Source organism: Rhinopithecus bieti, unplaced genomic scaffold (assembly GCF_001698545.2).
Source record: "Rhinopithecus bieti isolate Rb0 unplaced genomic scaffold, ASM169854v2 scaffold_10017, whole genome shotgun sequence".
Taxonomy (NCBI): domain Eukaryota; kingdom Metazoa; phylum Chordata; class Mammalia; order Primates; family Cercopithecidae; genus Rhinopithecus; species Rhinopithecus bieti.
This window is the reverse complement of record NW_016806314.1, coordinates 1,042,290-1,061,009: the sequence shown is the minus strand read 5'-3', so window position 1 is coordinate 1,061,009 and position 18,720 is coordinate 1,042,290. Positions and strand designations below refer to the sequence as shown.

Genomic DNA, 18,720 nt, shown 5'->3' with positions numbered 1-18,720 from the left:
TTTTTTTTTTTTTTTTAACAAAATTGAGATTATATTATGTCTATAGTTTTTAAATATTTGAGAAAAGGAAACCTGCCTTGGCAAAAAAAGTGAGACTCTGTCTCTAAAAAAAATTAAAAAGATTAGCCAGGAATGCTGGCATGTGCATGTAGTCCTAGTTACTTGGGAGGCCAAGGCAGGAGGATCAGAGGATCACTTGAGCCCCAGGAGTTCAAGGCTATAGTGAGCAATGATTGTGCCACTGCATTCCAGCCTGGGCAACAAAGTCAGGCCTTGTCTCCAATACATATTGGAGAAAAGCAGAAAAATGAAAAGGAAGAAGATTAGTAAACACCCATGTAATCTCCTCATAAATGAACATTTTTTTGCTCATGTAAGCTTCAGATCTGTAATTTTTTTTTTTTTTTTTAGACAGAGTCTTGCTCTGTTGCCAGGCTGTAGTGCAATGGTGCAATCTCGGCTCACTGCAACCTCCAACTCCCTGGTTCAAGCGATTCCCCTGCCTCAGCCTCCCGAGTAGCTGGGATTACAGGCACATGCCACCACGCTCAGCTAATTTTTTGTATTTTTAGTACAGATGGGGTTTCACCGTGTCGGCCAGGATGGTTTCGATCTCCTGACCTCATGGTCCGCCCACCTCAGCCTCCCAAAATGAGCCACCGTGTCTTGCCCAGATCTGTAATTTTTTTAGAAAAATCAAATATCAGGTATGGTGGTTCATGCCTGTAATCTCAGCTACTCAGGAAGCTGAGATGGGAGAATCACTTGAGACCAGGAGTTCAAGACCAGCCTGGGCAATATAGGGAGACCCCCCCAACTTACCCACCACTCCATAAAGGCTGCTGCGAAGGTAGTGAGTCTTAATTGATTGTGCACAGTCAGTTGCAGATCAAACTCCTTGTTCAGTTCTTTCTTCTCTTATCACTACTGCACTTGGCTAGTCTAAAAAAGTGTTTAAAAAAAGAAAAAGCAATGAAATGTTATAGATAAAGTCTAAGTTTGTGTTCTATTCACAGTGCCATCCATCGCTTTCCCCACCGAAAGACAACTAATATTAAAAGTTGGTGTACTTTAATACTTTTAAATATTTAATTGTTAAAATACTATTATTCTGTGTTTTCTTTAAATGTGCATAAATGAAATCAGTACATAGTTGGAATCATTGAATATACATTTATAGAACTTGCCTTTTTATATTATTTTTTCAGTTTTATTCATACTGACACATATAGATCTAGTTTTTGATAAGTCATAAGTGGTAAGTTTGATGAAGTTTCAGTCAACAGACCTATAGAAGCAACACCCAGATCAAGAAACAGAACATTACCAACATCCCAGAATTCCCCCTGATGGCGGTGTTTGAACTTTATGTCTGCCTTCTTTTGCTCCACATTACGTTTATAAAATTTATCCGTTTTGTTGTGCATAGTTGTAGTTTATTCTTTCTCATTGCAGTAAATATTTTGTTTTCTTTAATTAATTCAACTTTTAAATTTATCCATTCAACTATTGATTGGCATTTGGACAGTTTCCAATTTGTGGGCTATGTCAAGTAGTGCTCCTACAAATATTTTAGTACGTGTTTTTGGGAACACATGTATGCTCCTCAGTTGGGTATTTGTCTAAGAGTTGAATTGCTGGATCATAAGTATGCATGTGTTCAGCTTTCATAATAGGCATAAACCATTTTTTAAAGTATTTTACCAAATTACATTCTCACCACCAGTGAATGAGAATTCAGGCTACTCTGCCTCCTTGCCAGCACTTCATATTCTCTTTTTCATTTTAGGCACTGTATATAGTGGTCATAGTATCTCATTGTGGTTTAATTTTCACTTCCTTAATGATTAATAACATTTTTACATGTTTATCGGCCATTTAGATTCTCTTTTATGATACTCTTAAAATTTTGGTTGTTTTGGTTTTTTTTAATTGACATAATTATGCACATTTATGGGGTACAGTGTGATATTTTGATACATGTGTACAATGTGTAATACTCAAATCAGGGTTATTGGGCTATCCCTCACCCCACACATTTATCTTTGTATTTAGAATATTACCATTCTTTTCTTCTAGCTATTTTGAAATATATAATACATTACTGTTAACTGTTGTCACCCTACTCTGCCATTAAACATTAGAGAACATATTCCTTCTAACTGTGTGTTTGTACCCATTAACCAACTTCTCATCATCCTCCCCTCCACCACTCCCTTCCCAGTCTCTGGTAACCACCATTTTACTCTCTTCTTCATGAGATCCCCTTTTTAAGCTCCTACATTTGAATGAGAATGTACAATTTTTGTCTTTCTGTTCCTGGCTTATTTCACTTATGACTTCCAGTCCCATCCATGTTGCTGCAAATGTTTTATTTGTTTTTAGGACTGAATAATATTCCATTGTGTATATATACCACATTTTCTTCATTCATTTATTGATGGACACCCTAGGTTGATTCCATATCTTGGCTATTGTGAATAATGCTGCAACAAATACAGGGGTACAGATGTCAGTTTGGTATACTGATTTCCTTTCCTTTCCTTTGAATATATATGCAGAAGTGGAATTGCTGAATCATATGGTAGTTTTATTTTTAGGTTTTTGAGAAAACTCCATATTGTTTTCCATAATGGCTATAGTATTTTGCATTCTCACCAACAGTCTATAAGGGTTCCCCTTTCTCTACATCCTTGCCAGCATTTGTTATTTTTTGTCTTTTTGATAATAGCTATTGTAACTAGGGTAAGATAATATCTCATTGTGGTTTTGATTTGCATTTCCCTGACGACAGTGATGCTGAACATTTTTTCATATACCTACCTGTTGGTCATTTGTGTATCTTTTGAGAAATGTCTATTCAGATCATCTTCCCATTTTTAATCAGATTATATTTCTTTGATACTGAGTTGAGTTCCTTGTATATTTTAAATATTAATCCCTTGTCAGACTAATAGTTTGCAAATATTTTCTGCCATTCTACCGGTTGTCTCTTTGCTTTGTTGATTGTTTCCTTTGCTGTGCAGAAGCTTTTTAGTTTGATATAATCTCATTTATCTATTTTTGCTTTTGTTACTTGTGCTTTGGAGGTCTTATTCATAAAACCTTTTCTCAAACCATTGTCCTGAAGCATTTCCCCTATTTTTTTTTTCTAGTTGTTTTATAGTTTGGGCTCTTACATTTAAGTCTTTAATCCGTTTTGAGTTGATTTTTGTATATGGTGAGAGATAAGGGTCTTCTGCAGATGGAGAGCCAGTTTTCCCTGCAAGAGGTTGTTCTTTCCCCAGTGAGTGTTCCTGGCACTTTGGCAAAAATCAGTTGGCTGTAGACATGTAGATTTATTTCTGGGTTCTCTATCCTGTTCCATTGGCCTATGTTTCTGTTTTTTATGCCAATGCTATGCTGTTTTGGTTATTATAGCATTGCAGTATATTTTGAAGTCAGATAGTGTGATACCTCCAACTTTTTTTTTTTTTTTTTTCCTCAGGATTGCTTTAGCTATTCAGGGTGTTTTGTGGTTTCATACACATTGTATAATTTTTTCCTATTTCTGTGAAGAATTTCATTGTTATTTGGATATGGATTGTATTGAATCTGTAGATTGCTTTGGTTACCCTTAAATTTTTAACATCTATACTTAACTGTTTTTCTAAAAAACAATCTAAAGATATTCACTGCCTGTATTCCTTACCCAATCTAGATGATAAAGTACCTTAGCAACATTTAAATTACTACTATTCCCCCACTTACCAGTTCTATTCTTTTGGGAAAGTTATTTAGCCTCAATTTGCCTCATCTGTTTTCTCATATGTAAAGTGCAGAAATCATAGTATTTAACTTATAGAATTTGGAGAAGTAAATAAGTTAATGTTTATAAAGCACTTTGAATAGTGCCTGGCATATAGTATTTGCAGTGTAAATGTTAGATATATTTTTCATATATAGCATCGTTATAACTTATTTAATTGATTTCCCAATTTGGGGCGTTTGGAGTTTTTGTATTAAAAGTATCACTTTCAGAAATAATCTTATATAACCTTTTTGTACCACTAATTAATTCCTGAATGTAGACATTTCTAATCTCAAAGAAAACCAAGATTTGACAGGCACTATCTTGAAGTTGGAAATTACTTAGGAAACAAGAAAAACATAGAAACGACAAAAGACTTTATCATGTCATATTCTTAGTGGAACTTGATAATATATTCACATAAAGATCTTCAATTAGTTTTATACTCAGTCTTTTCCCAAAATAATATACTCCTCAGTTGTCTTAAGGTTCAAGTTCTATAAAGCCTCCTAAGAAAGTTTTCTTTCTCAGCTGGGCGCGATGGCTTACTCCTGTAATCCCAGCACTGTGCGAGGCCAAGGCGGGTGAATCACTTGAGGTCAGGAGTTAGAGACCAGCCTGGCCAACACAGTAAAACCCCATGTCTACTAAAAATACAAAAATTAGCCAGGCATGGTGGTGTGCACCTGTAGTCCCAGCTACTTGGGAGGGTGAGGCAGGAGAACCGCTTGAACCCGGGAGTCGGAGGTTGCAGTGAGCTGAGATCTTACCACTGTACTCCAGCCTGGGTGACAGAGTGTCTTGCTCAAAACAAAAAAACAAAACAAAACAGAAATCTTTCTTTCCGTCTTTCGCTTTTTGAAAGCTTTCTACGGTTTACTTTATGCAGATTTCAGAATCTTAATGAAGACTTGACCAACCTATAATTACTCCATGCCTTCTTCATTCCTAATTATTTTTAATACATACCAGAATTATGATAATTTGTAGCAGGGATAAGATAATAGGAAAAAAACAAACAAACAGAAGTCTGGCTTTAATTTGCTGCATAATCTTAATTTATTACTTTTCTTTCATGGACCTCAGTTATACCATCTGTAAAATGAAGGGTAATACCATATAATTCCTATAGGCTTTTCCAATTATAAAATTGGCGATATACTTTTACTTTATATTACTTTCATTTAGCTTTTTTTTTTTTGAGAGACAAGTTTTGCTTTGTTGCCCAGGCTAGAGTACTGTGGGGCAATTTTAGTTCACTGTAACCTCAAATTCCTGGGCTCAAGCAATCCTCCCGCCTCAGCCTCCCAAGTAGCTGGAACTAACAGGCGAGTGCCATCACACCTGGCTATTTTTTTTTTTTTTTTTTTTTTTTTTGAGATGGAGTCTCGCAGTGTCGCCCATGCTTGAGTGCAGTGGTACTGTCTCGGTTTACTAAAACTTCCACCTCCTGGGTTCCAGTGATTCTCCTGCCTCAGCCTACTGAGTAGCTGGGACTACAGGCATGTACCACCATGCCTGGCTAATTTCTGTATTTTTAGTAGAGACGGAGTTTCACCATGTTGGCCAGGCTGGTCTCAAACTCCTGACCTCAGGTGCTCCGCTGGTCTCAGCCTCCTAAAGTGCTGGGATTACAGACTTGAACCACAGCGCCCGACCCCTGGTTAATTGTTTTTTAATTTTTTGTAGAGATGGTGTTTCACTCTATGGCCGGGCTTGTATCCAACTCCTGGCTTCAAGATCCTTCCACCTCAGCCTCCCAAAGTGTTGGGATTACAGGCATGAGCCGCCACACCCATCCTCATTTTACCTTTTAGACAAAACTTGTAAAGATTTCTAAGATCTTAATATTTGTTACTTTATTACCCTTATCTGCCTCCTTATAGAGATTGATAACACAAATCTTAAAATGAAAATCTTAAAAAGTCTTATGTTGGAGGGCTGCCAGTAATGATACTGGAGAAAAAAAAAAGCTAGACTGAGAAGGAAGAAAAACAGATAACAACGTGGTGGCAGCTGTACAAACACAAATGAAACCTAGGTTTCCAATACTGGCATCATCAAAGAAATGTGCCCTGGGCCATAATCATCAGGAAGCCCTGTGTAATTCTCCAGTCCAGGGTCGTGGAGTTGATTAGAATTGCACAGGACTAGAATTCCCATCTCCCAATCTCCTAGTTAATGTCTTAACACTACAACATGCTATATCATTTGAAGTATATCATTTAATTTTACCTAGAGAATAAAAACACACGTGTGAAATAATCTTTTGTAATTTATTTGTATAGGTTTTTTTCATTACTTCACCTATTTTCTGGCTGCTGGTGCTGTTACTTTGGGAATTGGTTTCTTTGCTTTGGCATCAGCTTTGTGGTTCCTGATTTGCAAACGAAGGTAAGGTTTATTCGAATATTTCTTTAACCTTTTTTTCTTTTAAAATTCAATAAAGGACTTTTCAAATGGTAGTAAACTTAAATAACTATGACAGTATTGATTGTGTAGTTTGGGATTTGGTTGTAGACCCTTTGGTTGGGGATGGAAGGTTTTACATTTTTTAAGTAGCCTGAAAAAAGAATTACTGGTAATAGGAATGTTCATGCATTAAAAATTTAAAGGATAACAAGATCTACTTTCTTTTCTTTTCTTTTTTTTTTTTTTTCCTTTTCTTGAGACAGAGTCTTGCTCTGTCGCCCAGGCTGGAGTGCAGTGTCACAATCTTGGCTCACTGCAAACTCCACCTCCTGGGTTCAAGGGATTCTCCTGTCTTAGCCTCCTGAGTAGCTGGGATTACAGGCTCACTACACCATGCCCATCTATTTTGTATTTTAGTAGACACGGAGTTTCACCATGTTGGCCAGGCTGGTCTCGAACTCCTGACCTCAGATGATCCGCCCACCTGAGCCTCCCAAAGTGCTGGGATTACAGGCGTGAGCTACTGTGCCGAGCCTTTAATTTCTAGAAGACATGGGTTTGATTNCGCCCAGGCTGGAGTGCAGTGTCACAATCTTGGCTCACTGCAAACTCCACCTCCTGGGTTCAAGGGATTCTCCTGTCTTAGCCTCCTGAGTAGCTGGGATTACAGGCTCACTACACCATGCCCATCTATTTTTGTATTTTTAGTAGACACGGAGTTTCACCATGTTGGCCAGGCTGGTCTCGAACTCCTGACCTCAGATGATCCGCCCACCTGAGCCTCCCAAAGTGCTGGGATTACAGGCGTGAGCTACTGTGCCGAGCCTTTAATTTCTAGAAGACATGGGTTTGATTGTAAGGGAAGGTGAAAATGTTTTTTTAAATTGACTCCCAATTTTAGAGATTGAAAACATTACAGAAAAGGAAAGAAACTTTTTCTTTAGGAGATATTTAAGAAAAAAGCTGACAAAATGCCCTGGTATGGTCTGAAAGTAGTCTTTTGCTAGAAACAGAAAAAAGATCATTTGACACCTTAATTCCTTTCAACTGTAAAACTTGGTGTTTCTAATTATTTAATCATTTCAGGCCGGGTGCTGTGGCTCACGCCTGTAATCCCAGCACTTTGGGAGGCCAAGGTGGGCGGATCAGCTGGGGTCAGGAGTTTGAGACTAGCCTGGCCAAAATGGTGAAGCCCTGTCTCTATTAACGATAAAAAAATTAGTCAGATGTAGTGGCACACACCTGTAGTCCCAGCTGCTCAGGAGGCAAAGACAGGAGAATCGCTTGAACCCAGGAGGCAGAGGTTGCAGTGAGCCGAGATCGTGCCATTACACTCCAGCCGGGGTGAAAAGAGTGAAACTCTGTCTCAAAAATAAATACATACATACATACATAAATTCAGTGTTTGAATTGTCTAATGTTTAAAATATATAAATTGTAACATAATCTTCCCACACAGTCTCCCAGTGCTCCCTGTTTCAAATGAATACACACTACCCATCTACATTCAGAAGTCAGAAACCGAGAAATTATTCAATTATTCATTCTTGCAACAAATATTTATTAGGTGCTTGCCATTGTTCCAGGTATTGAGGATACAACTGTGAACAAGTTAAACAGGTTTCTGTTTCATAGATTTGCAATGCCACTAGCAGGGGACAGATAATGAATAAATAAAGTAGTCAGGATATGTGTGTACTAAGGTAGGTTGTATTTAATCTAAGATCTGAGTTAGAAGGAACCAGACATATGAAGACTTTGTGCAAGAACTGTCTTAACTGAAAGCAGAGCAAATACAAAGACCCTAAGGAATGGTCTTTAACAAACAGAAAGAAGGCCAATGTGAATAATCTGCAGTGAGAAAGGGAAACAATCATGAGACTGAAGAGACATGTAAGGGCCAGATCAGTTAAGAATTTGTAGGCTAGAATATGAAGTTTATTTGTGCCATTGGCAGTTTCTAAACAAGGGGAATAGCACTGTCATCGTAATAGCCAACACTGACTGCTTTCTACATAGGCACTGTTATAAGTGCTTCATACGTTATCTCATTCAGACTTAACCCCATGAAGTAGAAGTAATATTGTCTCCATTTTAAAGACTATTCTAGGCCAGGTGCGGTGACTCATGCCTGTAATCCCAGCACTTTGGGAGTCCAAGGCGGATGGCTCACTTGAGGCTGAGAGTTCGAGACCAGCCTGGCCATCATGGCAAAACTTTGTCTCTACTAAAAACACAAAAATTAGCCGGGTGTGGTGGTGCGTGCCTGTAACCCCAGCTACCCGGGAGGCTGAGCTATGAGAATTGCTTGAACCCTGAAGGCAGAGATTGCAGTGAACCAAGATTGCACCACTGCACTCCAGCCTGGGTGATACAGCGAGACTCTGTCTCAAAAATAAATAAGTAAATAAAGATTATCCTATAGCTGATTTACTTTTTAATAACTGTTTAAAATTGAGGTGTAGTTTACATACAAGAAACTGCATAGATTTGAAATGTACAGCTATCAGTTTCAACAAATATACACCTGTGTAACCACCACTCTATCAAGATATAGAGATTTTCATTGCCCTAGAAAGTTCCCTCATGCTCCTTTCCAGGCATGACTCCTGACCTCCTACCTCAGAGACAAGAATTATCCAGGTTTCTATCACCACAGATTAATTTTGCCTGTTCTTGGATCATATGGACTTTTTATGTCTGTTTTTTTCACTCATAATATTTTTGAGGCCAGGCACAGTGGCTCACATCTGCAATCCCAGCATTTTGGGAGGCTGAGGTGGGCAGATCTCTTGAGGTCAGGAGCTGGAGACCAGTGAACAGTGAAACCTGGTCTCTACTAAAAATACAAAAATTAATCAGGTATGGTGGCGCATGCCTGTAATCCCAACTACTTGGGAGGCTGAGGCACTAGAATCACTTAAACCCAGATGGCAGAGGTTGCAGTGAGCCGAGATTGTGCCACTGCACTCGAGCCTGGGCAACAGAGCAAGACTCTGTCTCAAAATAATAATATTTTTTAGATTCATTTATATTGCATGTACCCATCCATAGTTCATTGTTTTATTGAGTAATATTCCATCTTATGAATGTACCTTGGTTTATCTATTCTTTTGTTAATGGACATTGGGGTCATTTTGCTTTTAGCTCTTAGGAAAATGGCTGCCATAAACATTCTTGTATAAATCTTTTGTACACGTACTTTCACTTTTCTTAGGTAAATACCTAAAACTAGAATTGTTGGATCATATGATTCGCTTTATTAGAAACTGCCAAACACTTTTCCAAAGTGTATATACTCTCCCACCATAAATGTACAAGAGTTCTGATTTACACTTTTAAAGATATTTTTAAAATATGTCTCTATGAAGCCTGAATTTTAATGGAGCAAGAGTGAAAGCAGAGAGACAAGTCAGGAGACTATTGCAAAGTCCGGATGAGAGTTTACAGTGTCTTGCACTAACATGGAAGTAGAGGAGATGAAAAGATGGAGTTGGAGGATCTGGGATAGGTTTTGCAGGTAGAGTCAGCAGATCTTGTTGACAGATTGGATGAAAATGGCAGAGTTAATGCTGACACATAACTTTTTACCGTAAGCAGATACGTAGTTTATACTTTACTCAGCTCAGTTAAGCTCAGCCATTTACTGAGATAAGGAGATGATGAAAGGGAGGAGCAATTTAGGGGGCTGGTGATAAAAATGAAAGACATTCTTGAATCTCCCCACTCCCACTAAACTTGAACTATCACTAAATTCTACTTACTTTACTTCGTATGTTGCTCATATCTATTCATTTATCTCCTTTACCACTGCCACCATCCTATCCAAGTTCTCATTATCCCCCACAGAGACTACTGCAAAATGAGTTATAATTGACTCCTACCTTCAGTATCATACTCATTTAATCTTTTCTCCACATTTCTACCAGATATTCTCCAAGGGCAAATCTGATCAAGTCACCCTACCCTTTTTTTTTGGAACGGAGTCTCGCTCTGATCTGATCAAGTCACCCTACCCTTTTATTTTGTTTGTTTGGAACAGAGTCTCACTCTGATCTGACCAAGTCACCCTACCCTTTTTTGTTTTTTGGTTTTTTTTGAAAGGGAGTCTTGATCTGTTACCAGGCTGGAGTGCAGTGGCGTGATCTTGGCTCACTACAACCTCTGCCTCCCAGGTTCAAAAATTCTCCTGCCACAGCCTCCTGAGTAGCTGGGACTACAGGTTCATGCCACCACATCCAGCTAATTTTTGTATTTTTAGTAGAGACAGGGTTTCGCTATGTTGACCAGGTTGGTCTTGAACTCCTGACCTTAGGTGATCTGCCCTCCTCGGCCTCCCAAAGTGCTGGGATTACAAGCGTGAACCACTGCGCCCAGCCCAACCTATCCTTCTACCCCATGCTCACTATATTGTAAAGGACTTTTCATTGCCTTTGGGATAAATATAAAACTTTTAAGGGCTTACATGGTCTACCCCTGCACATATTCCCCAGTCCCATCTCTCATTTTCCCTCTTGCTTTCTGTGTTTCTGTTACATTGTCCTAATCTGACCAGTAGGTCTTTGTGTATGATATTCTCTCCGTCTAGAATATACTTACTTTTACATGTCCCCTCTTCCACCACATTCTACCTAATAACTACTGCTTTTTCTTCAGATGCCCAGTTAAATCATCCCTTCCTTAGTAATAAAGCCTTCCCTGACCTCTCTAACCAGGTTAATTCCCTTAGTTACATCCACAACACCAGGTAGCTTTTCTTGACAGCAATTTCCACTGTTGTAATTTTTCATTTTCTTGTGATTACGTTATTAATATCTGTCTTCTTTTCTAGTATTTAAGCTCGACGGAAGCAATTAAAGTTCCATGAGGGCAGGGGCTGTTCTTTTTCCTCTTACCACTATATATACAACACCCAGCATAATGCCTGGCACATAGTAAATACTCAATAAATATTTGTTGAGAATTGAATTCAATGAATAAGTGAATCCTAATTGTTAATGCCTCATTAACATAATATGATATCTTGAATTAATTTGGAAATATTCTAGTACCTCTGAAAGAAGAAATGGCAGTGAGCATTATTGTTGTTTGGGAGGACTTTACAGTTGATGAATCTACATTGACACATCACTGTCACCCATATCTTACAGTTTACATTAGGGTTCACTCTTGATGTTGTATATTCTGTGGGTTTCAATGAATGTTAATGGCATGTATCCACCATTATAGTATCATACAGAGTATTTCACTGCCCTGAAAATCCTTTGTGGTCCATCTATTCATCCCTCCCTCCCCCTAACTCCTGGCAACCAGTGATCCTTTTACTGTCTCCATAGTTTTGCCTTTTCTAGAACGTCATATAGTTGGAATCACACAGTATGTAGCTTTTAAGATTGACCTCTTCTACTTTAGTAATACATATTTAAGTTTCCTCCATGTCTTTTCCTACCTTAATAGTTCATTTCTTTCTTTTCAATGCTGAAAAATATTCCACTGTTCTTTAAATTCTTTTTTTTTTTTTTTTGAGACGGAGTCTTGCTCTGTCGCCCAGGCTGGAGTGCAGTGGCGGGATCTCCGCTCACTGCAAGCTCCGCCTCCCGGGTTTACGCCATTCTCCTGCCTCAGGCTCCCGAGTAGCTGGGACTACAGGTGCCCACCACCTCGCCCAGCTAGTTTTTTGTATTTTTTAGTAGAGACGGGGTTTCACCGGGTTAGCCAGGATGGTCTCGATCTCCTGACCTCGTGATCCGCCTGTCTCGGCCTCCCAAAGTGCTGGGATTACAGGCTTGAGCCACCGCGCCCGGCCTGTTCTTTAAATTCTTAAGTTGAGAATGACTGTTTGAAACTGCATTCCCTTATACTTAACTGTCTTTGATAATCTGAGATTTTACTTGCTGCTTTCTTTTCTTTAACTCTCACTTATTTTGTGGTTGCATGGATAAGAAAAGATTACAGGTACTCTTCCATTGTGAGTCAATTCAGTTTTCTTCCTCTTATTTATTTATTTTGAGGCAGGGTCTCACCCTGTCTCCCAGGCTGGAGTGCAGTGGTGCAATCTAGGCTTACTGCAACCTCTACCTCCTGAGTTCAAGCAACTCTCCTGCCTCAGCCACCCTAGTAGCTGGGATTAGGGGCATGTGCTACCATGCCCAGCTAATTTTTGTGTGTGTGTTTTTAGTAGAGACAGGGTTTCACCATGTTGGCCAGGCTGGTCTTGAACTCTTGACCGCAAGTGATCCACCTGCCTTGACCTCCCAAAGTACTGGGATTATAGGCATAAGCTACCTCACCAGCCCCTCTTACTTTTTGCCAGAAATATGATTAAATACCAAAATTGACCAATGAGTTGCATTTTATTTAATTTTCTTCACCATTAAGGATAATTTTATGAAAAGGCTAATTAACGCTAAAGTCAACTAATTTTCTCACAACCAGAAAGAAATATATCAAAGACTCCTGGCTAATATTCAAACTGAAAATAATAACCCTGCATACATAGCTTAATTTACATTTCATGAATAAAATAAGTGGTTTAATTTATATTCTGTGAATAAAACAGATTTAATGAAATCTAACATATGAGTAGGGAGTATGTAAACTGACTTGTGCTTTTAAAAATAAACATGCTATAATGTATTTATTCTGATTTTAAAACTTTATGTATAAATAATGGAAATAATGATTTTAATTTATAATCTAGTTCAGGTTTAATAATATTCTTTATAAAATATTTTTCAGAGAAATATTTCAAAATTCCAAATTTAAAGCAATTGATGAGAGATGCAGGCAAAGACCATCAACGGCAAAGATTAAATCTCATTCTCACTGTGTTTTTATTTCTCGAAATTTTCATACTGGGAGATTCCAATTACAGGTAGGGTGTAATATTTCATAGCAACCTTTTCAAATAATTTCTTTTGATACCATGTTATTAGCATTGCTGTCTTAAAATCTGAAGGACAGAGAATCCTCTGTTATTTTTTAATTTGAGGGACAAACTAGTTAGTTTATACTATAGGAAAACTGAAAAGCTAAACAAAAATGTATCACCTTCTACGGTTGTTTCTTCATATCTCTAGCCCAACAACCTACATTCCACATACTGGGATTGCTATAGGGATAAAGATAAATGGCATAAGAAAAACTGAAAGCAAAATTATCAGGCTTTCAAAGGAAAAAGATCTGGAGATAAGAGATACTCAGATAGCCTAACCATACCAGCTAATTGAAATTAAATTCACTTTGACAAAGATGTACTAAGCCTTTACTATATTCCAAGCTCCCCTGGACCCCTTTATTGGAGATAGTAAGATATGGCACCTACCTTCAAGGTATATGTGTAGTACAAGTGAGAAAGGCAGACACCTAATTAACTTTGTGTGATATGGTGTCAACACAATGCTAAATGAACAAAGGTAAAAAAGGCAGAGACTAAAACGATAACAGCTAAGCAAAACAGTGTTTGCTTTGTAGATAGATAAATAGTGACAAACTGATAGATTGTCAAAGTTACACTATATATCTTGAGTATTCAACTCAAGTTGTACTTGGTATTCATTGATTTATCAAACATTTGTTGGCTGGCTGTGGCAGCTCACGCCTGTAATCCCAGAACTTTGGGAGGCCAAGGCAGGAGGATTGCTTGAGCCCAGGAACTGGGAACCAGCCCAGGCAACATAGCAAGACCCCATCTCCATAAAAATTTTAAAAATAAAAAAGTAGTTGGATGTAGTGGCTCACGCCTGTAGTCCTGCTTGTTCAGGAGGCTGAGGCAGGAGGATCCTTTAAGTACAGGAGTTTGAAGTTGCGGTGAGCTATGACTGCGCCACTGTACTCCAGCCTGGGTGACAGAGCAAGACCCTGTCTCAAAAACAAACACTTTTGTTGAGTACTTTGTATACGTCAGCACTAGTTTTGCCACTGAGGCTATATAAACAAATAAGATATGAACCCAGCCCTAGATGAGCTCAAAATCAGTAGAGAAGAAAAACATACAAACTAAGTAAGTACAACATCATATGATAAGAGCTCACAAAGCTGAAGAAGTGCAGACAAAAGAGGCTGAATTGAGGAAGGCTTCACAGAGAAGACATTTCAAACTGGGTTTTAAGAAATGAAGAGAAGTTTGTCAGGAAGAAAGAGAACAAAGGACATCTCATGTTCAAAGGCTTGTGGCTATGAAAGGAAGCAATATATTCAGTAAAAGTGTTATAATGTTTGAAGCCTAGGATTCAGAAGAGAGTGGTGGAAAAAGACGCTGGGGATGAGATCGCGATGAACTTCATTTGCATCCTAAGGATTTTGGATTTTACCCCTTAGGCTGCACAGAACCACTGAGGATTACAGGATTATAGGAATATGGTCAAGAGCATTGTCTGTAGAGCCAGATTACAGATTTCAATTCTGGCTGTACCACCAATAGCTGTATAATGTTAGGCGAGTTACTTAACTTCTCTGTGTCTGTTTCCTCATCTGCAAAATAAAGATAATATCACCTCCATAGAGTTGTTGTGGGATTAAAGAAATTATTATGTGAAAAGGCACTCAGAATAGTGCCTGGTCCTATAGTGAGCACCGTACAATTCTGCTATTATTTTTACTGGAAGATTTTAAGCAGGTGGATATAAACATCGAATTAATTCTAAAGGTTATTTCCTCCGACTTTCGAATGAAGGACAGTTTGCAATAGAGATGCCATTGCAGAGAAAACTTGTTTCTGTGTATGCATTTAATATTAATTTATTCAGTACGCATCATGTACTAGGCATTTTGCTAAGTACTAATGATATAATAATACCACCATACTTAACGATGTATAGACAAAAACAGACAACTACAAGTGTCATGAGTGCAATTTTAATTAGGTTGTTTATTATTCATTCAACAAATATGTAAGAAGTGCTTATATGCCAAGCATTGTATTAGGCCACTGGGAATTTGGAGGTGAACAAGGGAGATAGTAGCCCCTGCTTTTATGAAATTTTTAGTGTAGTAGGAGAGAGAAATAATGCACAAATATTATTCAGGATTCTTTTTAATTATTTATTTTTTAATTGATAAACATTGTATATATTTATCACGTACAACATGATGTTTTGAAATATATGTACTTTGTGGAATGGCTAAATCATGTTAATTAACACGTGTGTTACCTCAAATACTTGTCATTTTTTTGTGGTGAGAACGCTTAAAATCTACTCTCTTAGTGATTTTCAACACTACAATACATTATTAACTATAATCACCATGTTATACAATAGATTCCTTGAATCTGTTCCTCCTAACTAACTGAAATTTTGTATCCTTTGACCGACATCTCCTCTGTCACCCTGCCACCCCCAGCCCCTGGTATCCTGCCACCCCAGCCCACCATTCTACTGTCTGCTTCTACGAGTTCAACTTTTTTAGATTCCACATAGGAGTGAAATCATAGGGTATTTGTCTTTCTGTGCCTGGTTTCTTTCGCTTAATGTGATGTCCTCCAGGTTCATCCAGGTTGTCACAAATGACAAAGTTTCCTTCTTTCTTAAGGCTGTTATTCAGGATCCTTGATATTCAGTGACAGGGACCTCATTCAAACTACAATGAGAAAAAAAGTAGTATAAAAAGGATAAGGTAGTGTCCACCTCAGCCAGGCAATTCCAGTATGAAAGAACTCTTTCGTATTGTCCCTCTTTTTATTAATTCCTGCCTCTGTATTGGCTTCTTCCTCTTCTACTACAGGCAGACTTCTACGGGGCAGGAGGATAAAATTATAACAAAAATAGGTTTAATATAATAAAAAATTAGAGATTGATTTCTAACAAAAACTTTTATTGTGAAATATGACATACATGCAGAAGAATACATATACACATACACACATACACAGGCAATTTAAATAATACATGGATTTTTTATACTCACTACCCAGAATAAAAATAGAATATTACCAGTACTTTTGAGATATTCTGAGTCTTATGTATCTGTCACACCTCCAACTCCCACCCTCCACTAAAGGAACCACTATCCTGTAATTGCAGTTAATTATTTCCTTACTTTTCCCTATAGTTTTGCTATAAATGTTACAGAATAATATATTATTAAATTTCATGTGTTTTGAACTCCATGTCTAATCTTTCCTTTTTTGTGCAGTATTGCATTTCTGAGATTCATCCAGTTGATGTACATAGCCATAGTTCATTGCTTTTACTGTTATTTGGTATCCCATTGTGTGAAAATAGCAAATTTTCTGTGATTTACATTAAGTTTGAGGTTGTTTTAAGTTGTTCCTCTATGAAATCTTTATAGGGGCTACACTTAAGAGTAGAATTGCTGCATTATGGGGTCAGTGTATATCCAACCTTATTAGATAATCTCAAATTGTTTTCCAAAGTAGCTGTGTCAATACATGTCCCCCCAACACATATGTAAGTGCACAGATTACTTCATATTTTCAACAATCTTGGCATTTTCAAGCTTCTACATTTTTGACAGTCTAATGGATATGTAATGGTATCTGTAGCCTTCATACCTAATTTTTTTCAAGCCATTGTATATTCACAGCAAAATTGAGCAGAAAGTGCAGAGTCCCCTTGTATTCTTCCCCCCACACAGGCACAGCCTCCCCAGCTATCCACATCCTGCACCAGAGAGGTGCATATGCTACCATTGATGAACCCACATTGATACATAATAATCCAAAATTCATAGGTTACAATAATGTTCACTTTTGATATTATGTAGTCTATGGGTTTTGACAAATGTACAATCATGTCGTTATTAGTATCATACAGAATAGTTTCATTATCCTAAAAGTCCTCTGTGCTTCTCTGATTTATCCCTCCCTCTACTCTAACCCCTGGCAACCCCTGATCCTTTTAGTGTTTCCATAGTTTTTGCCTTTCCTAGAATAAGCACATTTGTCATGTAGTTGGAATCACACAGTACATAGTCTTCATATTGGCTTCTTTCACTTAGCAATGTGCATTTAAGCTTTCTCCATGTATTTTCATGGCTCGATGGCCTGTCTTAGTCTGTTTTCTGTTGCTTATACCAGAATACCTGAAACTGGGTAATTTGTAAAAAATGAAATGTATTTCTTACAGTCTGGAGTTTGGAAGTCTAAGGTCAAGGAGGGGCACATCTGGTGAGAGTCTTCTTGCTGGTAGGATTTCTGCAAAGTCCTGAGGTGGCATAGGGCATCACATGGTGAAGGGGCTGAGTGTGCTAGTTCGAGTCTTTGTCTTCTTAGAAAGCCACTAGTCTCACTCCTGGGATAACCCATTAATCTATTAATCCATTAAACCATTAATGGATTAATCTATTTATGACCCAATCACTTCTTAAAGGCCCCACCTTCTGAATACTGCCACATTGTGGATTAAGTTTCAACATGAGTTTTAGAAGGACAAACATTGAAACTATAGCCTAGCCTATTTCTTTTTAGCATGGAATAATATTCCATTTGTGTGGGTATGCCATAGTTTATTTATCCACTCACCTGTGGAAGGACATTTTGTTTTTTTCCAAGTTTTGGCAATTATGAATAAAGTTACTATAAACATATGTGTGGAGGTTTTTGTATAAACATAAATTTTCAACTTATTTGCATAAATACCAGGGAACACAATTATGGATCTTATGGTACGAATGTGTGTAGTTCTATAAGAAAATGCCAATTTTTCTTTTTCTCCCAAACTATATCAATCTGCATTTCTACCTGCAATGTATGAGAGTTCCTGTTGCTCCACATTCTCACCAGCATTTGTTGTCAGTGTTTTGGAGTTTCACCATTCTAACAGATGTGTAGTGGTATCTCATTTTAATTTGCAATTCCCTCGTAACATGTGATGTTGAACATCTTTTCATGTGCTTATTTGCTATCTGTATATCTTCTTTGATGAGACGTCTGTTCAGATCTTTCATTTATTTTTAATTGGGTTATTCATTTTCTTATTGCTGAATTTTAAAGAACGTAAGTATATTTAAGTTATAAAGAACTTATATATAACAAGTTTAAAATATATATTTTATACACATACACACATATATACACACACGCATTATATATATATAAAGAGCAGTAATCCTTTGTCGGATATGTCCTTTGCAAATATTTTTTCCCAGCCCATGGCTTGTATCTCTTGGTATTTCACTGCAGTTTGGATTTGTATTTTTCTGCTAATAAATGAGATGATTGTCTTTTCAAAAGTTCAAAAGTACATCAGGGCTAGGCGCGGTGGTTCACATCTATAATCCTAGCACTTTGGAAGGCAGAGGCAGGCAGATCCCTTGAGCTCAGGAGTTCGAGACCAGCCTAGCCAACATAGCAAGAGCCTGTCTCCAAAAAAAAAAGTGTATTGGCCATTTTGGTTGCCTCTTATGTGAAATGCTTGTTGTCTTTTATTATTAGATTATTTGCCTGTTTATTATGAAACTTTGAAAGAGTTATTTATTTGGGATATCTAATCCTCTTTCACTTATGTAAATTTAAACGTTTTCATCCATTTTTTTACTGCTCTTTGCATTTTTTTTTT

At 37.7% G+C, this 18,720-nt stretch overlaps 1 protein-coding gene across 1 annotated transcript in view; it reads left to right on the top strand.

The window, feature by feature from the left end:
- The window catches only part of CUNH1orf185 (chromosome unknown C1orf185 homolog), a 56,055-nt gene that overhangs the window by 6,967 nt on the left and 30,368 nt on the right, over positions 1–18,720 (top strand). The window contains 2 exon segments of the mRNA XM_017875454.1: positions 6,079–6,184; positions 12,941–13,076. Of these exon segments, the coding sequence (XP_017730943.1) occupies positions 6,079–6,184; positions 12,941–13,076 (242 nt within the window).